General features: G+C 45.0%; 1 protein-coding gene across 1 annotated transcript in view; it reads right to left on the bottom strand.

Annotated features, from left to right (window-relative positions):
* Position 1: 1 nt before the first annotated feature.
* The window catches only part of ABHD5 (abhydrolase domain containing 5), a gene marked incomplete at its 3' end in the record, with an annotated part of 26,318 nt that continues 8,863 nt past the window's right edge, over positions 2–17,456 (bottom strand). The window contains exons 2-6 of the mRNA XM_029931181.1: positions 16,085–16,170; positions 13,477–13,849; positions 5,061–5,215; positions 2,676–2,787; positions 2–275 (exon numbers count right to left, since the gene is read on the bottom strand). Of these exons, the coding sequence (XP_029787041.1) occupies positions 2–275; positions 2,676–2,787; positions 5,061–5,215; positions 13,477–13,849; positions 16,085–16,170 (1,000 nt within the window). The remainder of the gene's footprint in view (positions 276–2,675; positions 2,788–5,060; positions 5,216–13,476; positions 13,850–16,084; positions 16,171–17,456) is intronic.

Raw genomic sequence — 17,456 nt, 5'->3', positions numbered from 1 at the left:
TGGGGATGATGTGAAATCTCCCCGGAGGCAAACACAGAACGGCAGGCCTCACTGACCCCGCAAAGAACAAACGCCACCACACGCTTACTATCGTCTTCACGTAGGAGTGCGGTCGCAGAGACTGGATGCTGGTGCCTGAATTGCCGTCTATGCAGGACCGGGCGCCATAGATGACCGAAACCGGAACGTCAGGGTGCATCTTGCCAATCCGCTGCAGCATCGGCCTCTTCGCCCAGCCATACGGGATAGTCATGTTTTTGAACGCTGTCTCACCACTTAAGGACAAGGAAGACAGCATACACATGACTTCCGGGGAGAAGCAGGCATCACACCCCCACCAGCTCTCAAGACACTCATATTTAGCTCCGCCCTCAGGAAAACCTCAGTTTAAACAGAAAATGATTTACTAGAAAGTGTAAGAAACAAATCCCACAGAAGGTCCATGCTTTTGTTAGATAAACAGGACTTTCTGAACTCTAGTTGATTAAAAGTCACCCTTTTCTAAATCCAACATGCAACCCTAGTTCCCTATCATTAAATTATTAAATTCCCTATGGGAAAGTTACAATGTTTTTTTTCACTAAAACTAATCTGAAATGTAGAACATAGCTTCGACATGGGCACAGCACCAACTTTTTACCTGCAGCAGTAAGAAACCAGTATCAAGAAGAAACACGGATGGGGTATTCTCGTATATTGACATTTTTTATTTCCTGCATATTATGACATTTGATGTTTAAAAAACCCTTTCTGGCTAGGGAGAGACGGTGCATCTTGGAGCCAGTACATTCTTGGGGACAGCAAAGGATTCGAGGGGGACACGCCGGCCGCCTGCCGGCCGACAATCCAGTGCCACGCGCCTTCTGTTCTGCCCACACATCCGGGGGCAAGTCTTCTGCCTTACCCGTCCCTGGGCCATGTGCCAGGCAATGAGAGAGCCCCCTCCACCTTAGAGCCCACTGAAATTATTCAACCAGCCGACCCTAAACCGTCCGCCACACTGCCCTGTCTTGCCTGAAGAACCCGATCCAAGTTCTGCTTCAACTTTCCCTTCGCTCTTGTCTTCTGCCACCTGACCCATGTCTGGTGCTTCCCAGTGACCTTTCATGGCATTCAGTGACCACGCCTTTCTAGGTCCCGTGAGTATAATAAACTTTGATTTCTTGAGCCTCTCTCTGTGTCTTCCCTTGTGGCCACAGCTGACTGATCACCACACAAAAGAACGCAGAACCTCTGCAGACTCCCGGGACAGACCCACTTTGCTGTCATTTCTCTTTCCTTGCAGTACTAAACAAAGCTCTAAATGGCCTGTTGTGAAGAATTCAAGTTCCACCACAAGAAGGACAACAAATCGACACCATACAGGCACATGAAATCATGAAACGTAAGGGAATAAAGCAGGGACACCAAGCAGGAAAGCAGATGACACCCCTGGGACCGGCCACTAACAGCTGTTGTAACAAGTCACTAAAGTGTGCAGTCCTGATCCACCACCCCTGACGGGCCAGTGAGTCACCAAATCGTAAGCCTCTTCAGGACCCCAAGCCTCCCCAGCCTCCCTCACGCTTGGCAGAGAACCTCTAACGCACTTCATGAGAAGGGCCGCGTCTCCAGCGCAACAGCAGCCCGGCCTCACCCCTTCAACGGAGCAGGTGTGCGTGTTCTCTGCCAGCAGTGAGGGGGCTGTGTCTGCACCTGGCCTCTCACGCCCAAGCCCCAGCCTTGGGAAGGCTCGGCGCCACCTGCAGGTTCTGGAGCGCGGCCCTCAGCCCACCTACACGGAGTCACCTCAAGTGTTTGTTAACACACAGCCCGCCCGCCGAGCCAGTCTCGGAAACAGAGCTCAGGAATCACACTTCTGACAAGCTCCCCTAGAGATTCTGGGAGGCCATGAAGCTCTCCTCTGCCCACCATGCGCTTGACCCTCTCCCTACAGCTCCAAGGCCTTGTCTTCCGGGCCCCTCCTAGCTCCCCACTATCTTCAGGCTGTTCTGTCCACTGGTGCCTTGGCCTAATGCCCATAAGTCATATGTTAAAAAAAAAAAAAAAGGGACACCTTTGTTTGGCCTTCCTACACCTGTGGCTACCGTGCCTGCACATTCTTCCTCCCCAGGTCCTCCCTCTACTCTGTGTCAAAATGCCTGCACAACTCCCTCCCTGTTTCCCAGGCCTCGCTTATGCCTCACCCACTGGAGCAGTGCCCCTCCCGCTGGTCCAGGGCCCGCCAGAGAGCCCCTCTGGGCACTCAGGGGCCCTAACGCCCTTGGGCGTAGCAGAAGTCTCTAAGATCCACCACACTGAAAACTGTTTAATTTTCCTTAAGCCAGCAGCCCTTTCTTTTTGTAGAACATGCACAGCATACTCAGTTTGGAAATGCTGTTTGATTTGAAATTATTCTTCTTCTCTGACCTCCAACCACCTCCCGCAGGGGCCCACGACCACAGCCTCCTCGGCCTACCCACGGGCACTGTGTGGGGAGACAGCACACCCTGGTGCCTCATCTCTCACCGGAATGCGGTACAATGCTTGGCATGGTAGACCCTCCACGAACAGGTGGAGTATTCAACAAGTATTTGTCATTCAACTACGGATAACAATCTCGTAGACTATTCACAGGGTTTCACAGAAGAACCGTGTAAAACACCAACACAGGAAACCAGAGTCTTAACCCTTACCTTGGAGTCTGCACATTACAGTGGTAGATGTACTCTGTCACAGTGTCATCTTCAAACATGGAGGAGTACTTCCGTTTGAAATCAGGCCTTAAGCGCTGCACTAGACTTAAGCCTATGTAACAGGAAATGAATGTTTTAAATTACAGTTAATGGCCAGACTAACAGGAAGGTTTTGTGTGTCTGCTTATCGGAGGAGTGTTACATGCAGACATACCTACACGTACTCAAGTGTATATTCTAGGTGGAAACGAGCACAGGTCTCCTCAAGTTCCTTAAGAATTAAGACAATGAGTAAAGAGTACTGTATATTGACTTACAGAGGTGTCTCAGGAGCTCAAAATGACGTACAAGTTAATTTTCTAAGACTTGTTTTCACAGGAAAATAAATTCTATTACACATGGCTCAGATCTTCATTTCTCCCACTATTATATTAGCCTCTAAATAAAGTAAACAAACTGGGATATACAAGTCTTTCTGTGGGAAAAAAAACCCCAGAGTTTCTGCTGGACTTGGGACACTGCCAACCCTCCCGGCTAAGGCCACCCACTCCCGAGGTGACAGGTGGGTGCAAGGTCCCCGGAAGAAAAAGGATGAAGAGCAGAAGCTTCCCTTCGGCCACGACTTTCCCTTCTGGGGCCCCAGGGGTGAGTCAGCCCCTTTCTGTCACTGCCCATTATTCCAGCAAGGTCTTCTGCACCAGCATCAGCTCCCTCTGAAGAAGCTCAACAGCTGCGTGGAGAGTTCTGATGACCTGGCTGACATTCTACATGACCCCCACCCCAACATGTGCAAGCAACAGGGCAGACGGAGGGCATGGTGGGAGAGGGCCGCTCCCAAGGAACCCCCCTCCCCAACTACCGTCTCCTAGCTTTTTTTCATACTTGACTCTTGACTCTTGTGGAACCGTGACCAAGCATAGCCCACCTGTACCTCAGGACTGTACCGACTAAATGAAGTTTTGAACAGTCCATCCACCGAGGACCATAACCTAAGAGGAGTGGCTCGACACCACTCGGGAGGGGTGAAGGGGCTGGGGGTGGGGGAGAAAGGCTGCGCGTCAGAGCACTGAGGGAGTGCAGTGCGGGCGCCGACAAACCCTGTGTAGTCCCGCGGTTCTCCCTATCCCAACAGAGGCACAGGACAGAGAGGGGCCAGGCCTAGAAGAGGGGAGCAGAGTCTACTGTCCCCGCTGCAGCGGCTATCCTGCCTCCCCGCCCCCTCTTCTCGCCTTGCTAACAGAAGCGGACTCCTGTCTATCAGTTAGGCAGCAGCAAGCCCAGGTCAGCGGGCCCCTCACGCCAGCCCCTGGCAACAAATCATGACTGATCCACCACAGAAATGGACTGTTCTCTGCTGGCGGAAGAAGTAGGGGTGGGCAGACCTAAGGGGAGGCCTGCTGGGCCTTCTAAGGAAGGGCTTTCTTTCCTGACAAAGAGCATGATGGAGAGAAGCCCATTTTCCATTCTTTCCCTTCTTGCTCAGAGGGCTGCTCTGAGAGATGGGGCTTCCTGCCACAGCAGCCCTCAGACGCCGTGGAGAGACCGGTCAGGAGAATCACAGCCGCAGGCCCCAAGCCCGAGTCCGGCAGCTGGCAGGACAAATGCTGAAAGCAGCCTGCTTGGAGAGGGAACCGTGCGAGCCCTGTGGCTTAGACCGCTCAGGTGCTCGGCCACTTGGCGCTAACAGTGCTCCTCACGGATACAGGCGGTAAGAAGGGAAGCAGAGGTCCAGACCATCACCATCAGGGACAACAAGGAAAGGAAATTCCTTGGCTTTGGGGTGGGGACGGAGGAGCTGAGAGTCAAACGAAATTAAATCAGATACTAAACACTGGTATTTCAATAATATGACCAGAGACACAAGTCAAGAGTCCCCAAAATCTCTGCAGAAAAGGATGATTTTATTTTAATACTCTGACATCATGGAGCAAAAAGGGAAAGTGAGCACAGGACCACACCTATCTGCCCCAAGGGCAATCAAGTCAGGCTTTGTGATCTGCCAGCTGGGTATCACCAACTGGTCACAGGATCTCTAATGTCACCAACAGGTCAGCAAGCTGCCCTTCTCCTCCTCATGCCCTGGGGAACCTTCTCAGCGTTTCCCACCTTCTCAGCTCTGCTAATTACCTATAATATTTATAATCATCATATATACAAATCTATCTATAAATCTCTTCTTGGAGAAGACCCTAGTTTCACGATCTTTATGAAAGGACTGGTACTTTTTAAGAGAAGGAGGAAAAAAAATAATTCAGTAAATCAGTAATTCAGAGGAGGAGAAGAAAAAGAGTCAGCTTGTTTCTAGGATTCTGGTTAACAGCGGCGCCAGTAAATCCCACCCCTGCCAAAGTGGTGCGTTTCCCAGACACAGATCCGGGCGCTCACCAAAGGGGCCTGCAATCCTGAGGCCGGCCAAAGGGTTAAAGGGAGTCAGTGCTGCTCCCAGGGCTCTGATCCACACTGGGATTGGTCTGTCTTGATCGGCAAGGTCAGGTCGCTCAGGAAAACCCCAAGGCTCCACTAAAATGAGATGACTAACCCTGTTGGAGGAAGAAGAGAAACAATTTCATTTAGCAAACTCACCCCAGGACTTTATAAATCAGCATGATTTATGAAGCAAAGGTAGAATAAATCACCTTCAAAAACTTGCATATTAAAGAGAATGGCTGACCAGTTACATCATGTTCTTATTACTTTCAGATTTGAGAGGAGGTGAGAGGTTTATGGTAGGAAGAGGGCTTCCTTTCTCATATATGTAAACGTGGATAAGAAAGGATGTGTGGAAGAGCACATAACTGTGTGGCCATCCTTGAGAAAGGGTGTTTGTTGTCGAAGCTCGGGCAGATGCTACAGATCACTGACCCCTCAGAAAAGCCCAACGGTTCTGAGTAGCTCATGGCTGACACTGTAGAAACGACTGGAGATTAATATCACCTCATAAATCAGCTTCAGATAGCAACAACACATATCTCCTATGAACCAATCATTCTCAAAATTTAAGAGGCATTAGCACTTTAGGTGGGTTCAAAAGTACTTTTAAAATAACTTTCCATAAACACAGAAATGGGCTAATTAATAATATGGGCTGAAATTTCCCCTACTTTGGGTTTCAGGTTTGGTAAACATGAGCAGGTCTACCTTACCCGTGAGATCATGATACACTGATACCAGATTTTGTTCCTAACCCTCTCCTAATTTTCTTCTTTAATGACCAAAGAGATAGAAAATTCTCAGCCCCATCTCATATAAAATCCTTTCTTATCACTAATAGCTTTAATTGTTCCACCCTATGAAACCTCCTCCTGACAGGGAGGAAAAGAATTACCAGGGCTACTCCCATGTGTCTACACACAGTGGTAGATGTCATAAAGGTCCCGGATAGAGCACAAAGGTCCTCATGACTCTAATCCTATTCAACTATAACCAAAACAGCCAACAAATGCCAACAAAAACTTCCCAAGGATAAACTGATCATGATTCTAACATCCCTTCCCTAGGTCATTACTAAGACAAAAAGGTACAGAAGCCAGAACATGGGCATGGAAGGCTATTATTCCCAATATAAATATAAACACTCCCAATATAATGTTTTATTATTTTTGCCACCACAGATGAGTTAATAAGGAGTCCTTTGCTTTGACTGCACTGTCTTAAGTGGAAAGCTTTAGAGCACAGACCCAGAGCACAGAGCTCCAAGGGCCCTTGAGAATACTCAGCCACCCTTCATCTCACAGATGAGAAGGAAGCTGAGAGCACTGTGTGGCCTCGCCAGGACGGAACGCCAGTTAACGCAGAAGCTGGGCTGACCCGAGTCTTGATCCCAGCGCACTAAACCGTGCCAGCAAGCCACTGAGCGGAAGGCTCTCCCCTAAGAACAGGCCGAGCAGCCTAAGATAACATATCAGTAAAGGCAAAGCTTAAATTGCATCAGCGCTAGGCCAGTCCTAACCCTATACTCTAGATTTCACAGCACTGACTGTACATTGTAGAATGTAGCTACCAGTCTTGGGTGGAGATGTGTAATAAGAGAGATTTCCACGTACTTAAAGAGTGCCTTGGCTGCTTTAGAGTTTTATGAGACTATTTTCTATTGGTGTATGGGAAGTGGGATCAAAAGGAGTTTCTTTGCTTTTTTAATGGCAGAGACTGCTAACTGACTTCCTCCTAACTTCCTCTTATTACAGCCCACAGGGAAATCTGGGGGGCGGGGAGAGGAAGGCATGCCAGAGGTCTAAGTGGAATTAATGAAACAGTCATCTAGTTGAAAGCAGCAGAGATTCCCATTAGGAAATAGCTAGTAGTATTCACTATTGACTTGGCTCCTAAATAGAATCATGAACTCTTTATTAAAACATATTTTACCTTAGAAATGATTAAATTTTGTTATGAATTTATCTGGGGATCCTGCCCAGTGTGTCCAGGCTCGTACCGATCTGCTAACCGGAGAAGGGTGAGGACAAAGGAAACTGTGAGGAGGTCAAGTCTGATCTACCTCTAGTTACAAGATTGCTTTGCTTCCGCCCTAGTTTTGGCTTGCCTGGTTAAAACATATCTTCCAAGTTGCATCCCTAGATAAAAATGCCAGTTTAACAAATTATACAAAGTATATATACTAGAAAGGACTACCTTTTTTTTCTTTTTTGAATGAAGTGAATCACCCCAACAATTGTTTAGTCTTGTGTCTTCAGCTGAGCACGGTGCTTAGCACACAGCAGACACTCAGTAAACATTTGGAGTATTAGGTTTTTCTGTTTCCAATTGGAAAGGAAAGCATTTAAGTCCATACAAATTTTATAAACTACACTCATGATGTAAGCACGGCAGTTAGTGGTTAGTGCAGTCTACATGTTTTTGGTTCCCCAGATGACATGAGAACATCACTATTATTTCTTCTATTAATCTCGCAGGTCACTACCCCTAAGTGGGTAGTAAAATCCACTTAGAGACTCAGAGTCAGTTTTTTTAATTGTACAGTTTGGAATAGAAAACTGTGTAACCAGTGTGAGTATCATTCCATGAAGCTTTTATTTCAGACACACATAATTCTTAGTGAGAGATTATAGTCAAAAAAAATTGAAAACAATTTTTAAAAAGCTCTGCAACAAGGTCTAAACTGGAGTTCCAGATCATCTGCCTTCGCTACACGGAAAATGCCGCCGAAAATAACTTGCTTATTTTTGGTTATAAGACTTTTAAATGAGACAGACCATGTGGCTACGGAGTAATAAGTATCCAGTAAATGTTATCTTGTTACAGTAGCAAAACCAGGAAGACTACCAGAGAAGACTTTTTCCGGGGAGCACGAGAAGCAGGGGCGGGGGCGGGGCCCATGTGGGCAGTGAGGAGCCGAACCTTCAGTCTTCAGGACAGCCTGCCCGCAGGTGGCTCACAGGTGCCTACCACCCGCACCAGTCCACGGCCCAGGCTGTCATCTCACCAGCTCCTCTAGTGACAAGATTAGCTCCTCTCTGACAGAAGTTATTTGGTTTTAACATGTAGCTAAACTATTACAGTGATCTAGACCCAACCCTCAGGCATCCCATAGAGGGGAGGCGATGGGATTGCTAGCTCACAGCCAGGATTAAGGAAGGAGTCTAACAAGATGGGACACAGGAGTCATCCTATCAGACTTCTCTGTCAAGAGACAGAGACTGATTCAAACTACAGGAAAAACAGAGAACTGGCAGAGCAGGAAGAGGGACCAGCCTATCAGTTTTGAAACACTTAAAGAGGCATTATTCAAATTAGTCATCAGAATAGGTCTTGAATTTAAAGATGGTGAGCAGATTACAGCCTAAAGGGTAGAGCTGTGGCTCCAACAGGATGGGGTAGCTGAGTGTGAACGCTGACAAGGGAATACTGTATAAACCTGACTTCCACGAGCTTTAAAGTCAGCCACTAGCCAGAAATAATACAAGAAGAACAATCAGACCTAGAACCAAAAAGCACAAGGGAATCCACAGGACCATGAACAGAACGCACAGAACGAGGAAGAGGAAGAACCAGTCAGCGCACAGGCGAGGCCTCCTCCACAGGACGCCGGCCCCAGGGACTCCCACTGGCTCCGGGCCTCTGGGGGGAGAGTGCAGCAGCTCAGAGAACAGCAAACTAAAGCCCCCAACTTCAGGTCAAGTAGAGGAGCCTTTCTTCTCAAAAGGGGCTGGCAGGGAATGCTCAGCCCATCTCTTGCAGGCAGGAGACAGAGCCAAGGAAGGCTGCAGGTCAGAAGATCTGAAAGTCATTTAGTGCAGAAGTAAAAACCACGTGTAACCTCTTCTACTGTATCTATCCCCTTTGCCAAACACTTCCTAAATTAGTAAAGGTTTCTACAGTGGCCTTTCCATAGTTTATAACAAGGTGTTTACAGTGTCCTGAAAAGTAGGGACCAGAAGGAAAGGAAAATTAACAGGGAAAAGTGCACAGATGGAAGAAAGGAGATGGCATGTCTGACTATCACGCTGGCTTACTCCACGTTCTCCCGGCGCCCACCATAAGGGGCTCAGACACAGCCCATGACACCTCACACCACGAGTGGCCCTGTTTGTGACAGCACATTAATCTACAAGTGACACTACAATGGCATCTCTAATACACATCATGGTAAGAAAACGGAGATGAACGAAGGTCACTGGGGGATGGAACATGGTAATTGTGCTAAAGAAAACTACAAACCAGTTTGTAACTTCTCTGCTCACCAGCCTTGTGGCCTTTCCAATGGCCCAAGCTGTCCACCTAGCGATTGCTTTCCCCACTGCCTAGAATGCTCTCCCGCTACTCCCCTCAGACTCGACCTCAGCTTACACTGCACTTCTCCAGGGTGTCCTGCTGGGCCGGGTTCTCATCACGGGTTCTCACAGACCTCCCCCTTCCCCCTTCACAACCCTCAGCAGCTTCAAGCTCCGCAGGAGGCTAAGTGTGTCCCCTCCAGCACACCTCACCTCAAGTCTTCTAAACACATACAGTCTCTCAACATTCTTTAGGGGCACCTGGGGAGCTCAGTTGGGTAAGTGTCCGACTTTGGCTCAGGTCATGATCTTGCGATTCTTGGGTTGGAGCCCCGTGTCGGACTCTGTGCTGACAGCTCAGAGCCTGGAGCCTGCTTCAGATTCTTTGTCTCCCTCCCTTTCTCTGCCCCTCCCCTGCTCATGCTCTGTCTCTCTCTTTCAAAAATAAATAAACATAAAAAATTAATATAAGAAACATTCTTTAAACACAACCAACCTGCTGGAATATAATGTTAAAGTATTTCATCCATTACCACTATTTCAATGGAGGAATCTTCAGGTGTTTTTATGTAACGTATCACAATCGCTGAATGCTCAGTTTCTCATCAGTATTAAGAAATGGGAAAATATGTGACCACTGCCACAAGTGAAGCTATTAAACAACTTTTACGGACAGAGACACTGGGCTGCTCATAGAGATGAAGTATCTATGTTGGCCTAATGTATCAAAAATTAGAAAAATAACTGGATCGGGTTTTATCTGTTCTCTAGCAAAAGAATGCCTCCTTAAGTTAAACTAGGCACTTTCAGCCTTTTCCTCAAAATGCCTTATAAAAATAAAAAAGGAAGAGAAGGATGGGACTACCCATAAAAGATAATAGAAGTAGGAATGGACTGTTATCTTTGGTTTTTTTTTCCAACATGCACAGAAACAGAAATTAAGAAACTGTAGTTTTATGTCAGAAAGGAAAAGAAAGAGAGATTATACTTGTTATACCAGAGGAAAGAAAGAAAAAGGTAACTCTCTCAAAGTCCTTTAGGAGAAGAGACACAAGAAAAGATGCACAGTGAGTGAAGGAAATTAAATGAATCTCATCTGATCTCAATTAGATCGTTTTTTCCTTCTTCTCAACCCCTCCCTGAAAAATCTTTCTGAAAAGCAAAGATTTCTATTTTTTAATGCTTATTCATTTTTGAGAGAGAGAGAGAATGGGGGGGGGCAGCATATCAGAAGCTCTGTGCTGACAGTAGTGAGCCGATGCAGGGCTCAAATCACTGGCTCACATCATGAGACCATGACCTGCGCCAAAGTCAGATGCTCAACCGACTGAGCCACCAGGCTGGCCCTCAGAGATTGACTCTAATCTCATGACAGCACAATAAAAATGGCACCTGTGGGAAAGGCTATGTGTGTGTAGAGGCAGGAATTCTATGGAAAATGTCTGTACCTCCCTTTCAATTTTGTTGTAAACCTAAAACTGCTCTAAAAAAATTAAAATATTTCAAAAAGCTGGACAAGTGAAAGCTGGATAAGCGACATTTAGAGTAGGTAGTTCTACACTCAGTTAACACTGTTAAAAGATAAAGAAGGCATACTGAAAATTTTAAGTTTATTTGAGCAAAAATTTGTATGTGCCAGTGCCAAACCCTAGTGGTTAGATGTGCTCCACAGAGAAGGTGTGGACGCAGAGAAAGAAAATTATTTGGCTACAGCTTAAAGCCACGTTGGCTATTTGTGATTGGTTGCTCTTAGGTTTCAATTTCATAACCTTGAGGCACTTACAGGCTTACATTTTACTGCTTATGTAGCCACTAGAGCGTTAGCTACCACCTCAGTCTGATGGCCTCCTTGTTTCATTAATTTAACACCGGGCACCCACTATGTGCCAACCACAGCAGTCATGAACAGGGATATCTGAAAATCTGGAAAACCTCACTATTTTGAAATTAACTTGTTTAATAATGTAAATTATGCAGGTAAGAAAATACGCTTGAATATCCAACATGGTCTGTAGAGTTCTTCTCAAATACTGGGTAGCGAAGCGATCACCCAATTTAAACATGCTAATTATTTCAAACATTCTCTTCGTTGTTCTTGGTCCTGACACAATACTTTAGTTTTATTTCTAGCATCAGGCACAAGCATTCAAAACTCATTTTCTAAAATGTAGTCTAATGCAGGGATCACTGGCTTTGTTTTAGATACATATTGTACCTACCACATCATTCAAAGTATGCTATTGTTCCTTTCATAGTTTTCAGGTGCTTTTCTCCACTGGGTGTTGTATGTAAGTGAAGAATCACTGAAGTCTACTCCTGAAACCAATATTTCACTGTATGTTAACTAATCAAATTTAAGTTAAAAATAACTAAAGTGCTCATTCTCTTTTGAATCAATGATTTCTTCAGAGTATTTCATAACTGCAAATGAAAATCTCACCAACTGACCTAAACAGTAAATAGCCATGAAGGGTCATAATTCATGGCCAGGGTCTAGCCCACATAGTCCTGTATCACATCGCCAAAGAATAAATACCACAAGATAGACATAAAACACCCCTGAGAAGAAACAAAGGAAGCCCAACCCCCCTACCCCTGCCTCGCCAACAGAAAAGTATCTTATACCAGAAAAGAATCCACTTCCTTCTCTTACTTTCCACTGAGAGAACAACACAGTAAAAGGTAGTAAACCCCAAAAGCCAACAACAACAAAAAAAATTTTTTTTTGAAAGGAGTCTATCATTTGACAAGACTACAACCACCTAGCACGCACAGGACTACAAACTCTCCAAAGGTGGGGGCGGGGGCGGGGGGAAGGTTAATACTGAAGTTGAGGTAAAGGATCTGCACAGAAAAAGTCAGCTGCTCACGGGGGAGAAAAGCTCAGGGACGCAGGGCTGTCACCCCACACTTCAGATTCCCTGTCAGCAGCACACCTGAAGTCACGGGGCAGGGCGGCCTCACAGGCGCAGCATGCGGCCTGAAAATGACCATCACCCTGGGTCTTGTTCACAGACTTCAATACCAAAGTTGGTTGCAATTTTGGGTTTAAAAACTAGTGCAATGGAAAAATACATTGGCAACATAAAAATGTTGATTTTTGGGGGGTCTCTTTCCGAATGATAAGGGAAAAAAGTTAGCTTTTCTTCTATTTTCTTAGCACTCAAATGTGAGCTTCACTCAGAGATGAACCAAATAATAGGAAACAGCAGAAGAAAATAAGGCAAAGAAAGAAAGCAGGAGATGCTGCAAAGATTCTGAAGCAAATTTCTCAAGTCATTAATTGAAAATGACTCTGAAAAATAAATCTGTAACAGTAAAGGTAGGACACATATAATAAAAACCCTGTCAGGCAGACTATGCAGATATATCTTCTGTTCTTTACAAGTGAGAAAACTAAAGCTTGAGGTTGAGGGATCTGCTCTAAGCCAAAAGATAACACTGGCCCCCAGGACTTCTAATTTCTCACCTTTGGGTCCTGTTATAACTCATTATAACCTGAAAAAGGTTAGGAAAAGCTTGCTCAATCCATAGGTCTAATGATAACAATGACAATAAACAATACCACTAACACTAAAACAATTTTTTTAATGTTTAATTTATTTTTGAGATGGGGGGAAGGGTAGGGAAAGAGATCATGAGTTGGGGAGGGGCAGAGAGAGGGGAAACAAAGAATCCCAGGCAGGCTCTGCACTGTCAGCATGGAGCCTGAAGTGGGACTCGAACTCTCAAACCATGCAATCAGGACCTGAGCCGAAATCAAGAGTTGGACACTTAACCAACTGAGTCACCCAGGCACCCCAACCACACTAAAACAATCCTTACTTGTGGTTTATGTAGACACTCTAAAAGTTGGGCAAATAGAAAGTCCCCTCCCTCAAGCTTTCTGCCCATGTTTAACATGTGTAATAAGAAAACCCTAACATCATTACTTTAGCCACTAAACTGGCCATTGGTTGTGCCTATTTGGTCTCCGGGATCCTATAATCGGTCTTGCCAGGCTCAAGCACCAACCGCTACCACAGACTGGAACGAGACTAGCTGTTGGGTGCCTCTCTCCTGTCACCACCACTTACCTCGAAGGGTACTTCAGTGAGTAAGCAGCAGCCAAGAACCCACCCAGGTTGTGTCCAAGCAAGACCATTTTGTCCAATCCCAGAGCACATCTCCACTCTTCAATGGATTCCACAAACTGATTTTCCACTTCTTCCGCATCACTGCCAAACCTGGGCCTGCTGCTTCGTCCAAAGCCCAACAGGTCAAAAGCATAGACGGGTCTGTCGGTGCAAAGATCCTCATAATTCAGTGCCCAGAGTCCGAGACCTCCTCCAAAACCATGGAGGAGGACAAGAGGAGTCTTACTTGGAATATTATGAGAGAACTTCAATGTCCATATTTTATTTCCATTAGATATACGAACAGGTTCTTTTTTGTATGTGCAGGGGACACCTGATGAAAACATAAAAAAGAAATTCTGCTTAGTGTCACTCCATCTCCTGAGGAGTATTCTCAAGCAATCAGAAATTAATAATCTTCTAGACTGACTGGTATCAATTCACAAGACGTTAGCCTTTATTAGGTCATTCAAAAAAAACCAAAAAGGCCTACATCTATTGAAGCAAGTCATCCTCCTCTAAGTGAGAAGATCTACTCAGAGAAGACTCAAGTACCTGCCGCCACAGTCTTTTGGCAAGTCATGTTAGTTCTTTGGACTTTTCTTTTGGACTCAAAAGAAACATTTTTCCCTAAAAAGTGACCAGGAATTCAGGGAAGGACTAACAGTATCTGCATTAAATGCATAACTGAAACCTAAGTCATTTCAAAGCTTAGTAGAAAAGAAGTGACCGGGTTTGGTAGGAAGTCTTGGCACGAGGTGCCAGGTATTGCTCAAGTCCAACAATTTCCCTAGATAATGCAAATAATCACAATTTTGTAGATCAAAACTTTTACTTGCCTTCAATGCTGTGGGGCTCAATACTTTAAATCTCCCCCAAATTGATTAAAGACAAAACCAATTTGAAATTCCTTTATGTTAAATTATTAACTGAGTTATTGACACTTTAAATATACCACTTAGTTGCCCATACTCATCCATAGCAGACAAACGCTGGAGAACTGGGACTTTCTGCCCTTTAACCAAAGAAATAACCTGAGCTTTGTACCACATAGTAGCAGTAAAGAGGAAACCCATAATTCATCTGGAATACTAACAAAGCCCAGGCCTCCAAATGAGGGCAAATGCCATCATTTTAGAAAAGGAGATGATCCAGCATAAGTACCAAACCAACCAAACCAAACCACATCAGCCATTTGAACACAGATGTCTGCATATTCCCATTAAAACCAACGGTTATGCTCTATTAGACAGCTCTCCCCACTTGCTTTCACATCTGATGCTGAGCCAGGGGCCAATTCTCATTCCTTTTTGCACACCTAGAATCTATGAGTAGGGAATCCGCAGGAACCAGTAAGAACCACCTCTGGAAAGTATATCCAGAGATACCAGGACTGCCCTAACTGTACAGGTCTGTGTAAATCTCAGCGTGCATGAGAAATTTTTAAAACAGGTTTCCATACTCCTAAAATGCAAATTTAAAGAATCCTAAGAAACTAGAAACAGAAGGAACTATAAGGTTCATCCTGCCCCTTCCTTTTACAGGTAACAAATGGGAAACTGACAGTGGTTCATCCAAGATCTGGACACCACCTGACTGCAGGTGTGGGCCTGGACCAGGTTACCTGGTTCTAGGCCAGCATGTGCCCATCACACAAGGCTACGTGTTCTTGAACACCTAGTGCACGTTATCAGGTGTAGTCAGCGACCTCTAGGGAGTCCCTGAGACCCTTCCAGGAGATCTAGGAGGTCAAAACTATTTTAAAAACAGAGCTCATGTTTTACTCTCATTCTGTGCTGGGTACGCAGTGGAGATTTCCAGAGATCACATAGATGTGATTACCAATAGCCAATGCAGCCACAGTTAGAACAATACAGCCACCTTATATTAAACCAAACATTAAAGAAATTTGCAAACAATGCTGCTTTTCTTGCTAATTTCTGTTTGGAAAGTATTTACTTTGAGATAACCTGTTTATTTTAATCTATAACAGGTTTCTTACTGTTATTTTAAAATAAGTATATTATCGTATTTTGAATAATCCATTTTAATTACTAGTTGGTAAATATTGTTGGCTATTACTGATAAACAAAGCTTCTTGAGGTCCTTACTAATTTAAGTCCTTAATAAATTTAGGGGGGGGCACTTGGGTGGCTCAGTCGGTTAAGCATCCAACGTAGGCTCAGGTCATGATCTCATCATTCGTGGGTTGGGGCCCTGCGCTGGGCTCTGTGCTCACTGCTCAGAGTCTGGAGCCTGCTTCTGATTCTGTATCTCGCTCTCTCTCTGCCCCTCCCCTGCCCATGCTCTGTCTCTTTCTCTCTTAAAAATAAACAAACATTAAACATATTTTTTTTAAAAAAAGTATAATAGGGACCCAAAACCAAAATGTTTGAGAACCCGTACCTCCCAACATTTCTGCACTTGTTAATAACATGGAAAAGGGGAAAAGTACTTTTGCCAACATACTAACAGACCACAGAACCTTATCTCCAGTTTCTGGGCAATGTGATCTATGAGATCTATTTTAGCAAATACCTCAGTTAACTTAACAGGAAGAAAACCTTACATTTTAAAATTTTCTCTTCAGCTTCTTTAAGGTGTGATGTAGACGTAGGGCACCAGGTAGGAAGCCAACCAGTTAGCCATCCTGACCTAGATAATCAAAAACAAAATACAGAGAGATATGTTAATGCTCTACTCAACTTCCAGTTGCTACATGTAAAGAAAAGCAGAACAGGAAACTTATGGTCTTTGTGATGGTGAAGCTATCTACCTGTGGCAGTACCCACTCAATACATACAAAGCATCGTGGTCAAGTACTGGGCAACAGACATTCAACCTCGGCCTGTGACCCTGCAGGCAGATACTGCGGGCCCACAGTGACCTGGTTAACTGTGAATGAAAAACCTTCGGGGTCCAATAAATAGTAGATGAAAAGAATGACCCAGGTATCTGGCAGGGGACAAAGAAGCAAGCCTGAGGCAACCAGTAAGGCAAGGTGTAGGGACACTGGAAAAGACAGACTGCTAGTAGCTATCGAAGGAGAGGATTTAACTCCTGGCCTGGCCGACGCAGGCGCAAACTTATCCTAACAATCTGGGTTAACGTGTAAAGTTTCAGCAGTTCTAGGACACTTAGCAAGAGCTAGCTCCTGACCAGAAGCATCTCAAGCGAGAGCTCCCTCATTAAAGAGAAAATGAACTGGAGAAGGAAGACAGACAAACCACTGCAGGTTCCAGATGAGAGGTATGGGCCTAAACCAAGGCTTTGGCAACAAGAAGATGAGGCCAAGGAATATTTAAAAATAAAACAGGCCAAAGGATACAAACTAGAAAATACAACTAGAAGGGGCCTAAGTTCTGGAGATCTAAAGCATAGCATACTGCATTAGGATCAGTAACACTGCACACTTCAAAACTAAGAGACCAGATCTTAAATGTTCTCACCCCAAAACGAAAGTGGTGATTATGTAATATTGTAAGAGGTATTAGCTAAAGTGTAACCAGACTGCAGCACATAAATGGTATACAACTGTTTCAAATCGACACAGTTGAGTACTAAGAGAATTTCCTAAGATGACAGTGACATTCTCTACGTTAACAGATGATTGGCCTACACAGATGTATGCATGTGTCAGAATTTAGCAAATAAACACTTAAAATGTAAACATTTCATAAGAAAATTTTAGACTACAAAAAGGAAAACAGGCTGGATTTGAGAACCGGTTGGATACAAAGAAGAGATTTCTAGGTTTCTGACCTAGGTACCACTAACAACCACAACAGAACACAGGAGCAGGAATGGGCGCGTACGCAGAGAAGTGCGCGGAGTCTGGATGGCTGATCTAGCAACCAGCGTCCTCTAAGCTTTGTAGGCCCGTCCTACATTTCCTGTCCCACAGAAGTTCTCTGCGCACTAGGTAGAATCCCGCTCCATAA

This window comes from Suricata suricatta, unplaced genomic scaffold, assembly GCF_006229205.1.
Source record: "Suricata suricatta isolate VVHF042 unplaced genomic scaffold, meerkat_22Aug2017_6uvM2_HiC HiC_scaffold_140, whole genome shotgun sequence".
NCBI lineage: Eukaryota > Metazoa > Chordata > Mammalia > Carnivora > Herpestidae > Suricata > Suricata suricatta.
Note: the sequence above shows the minus strand (reverse complement) of the source record. Positions and strands in the feature narration are given on the sequence as shown.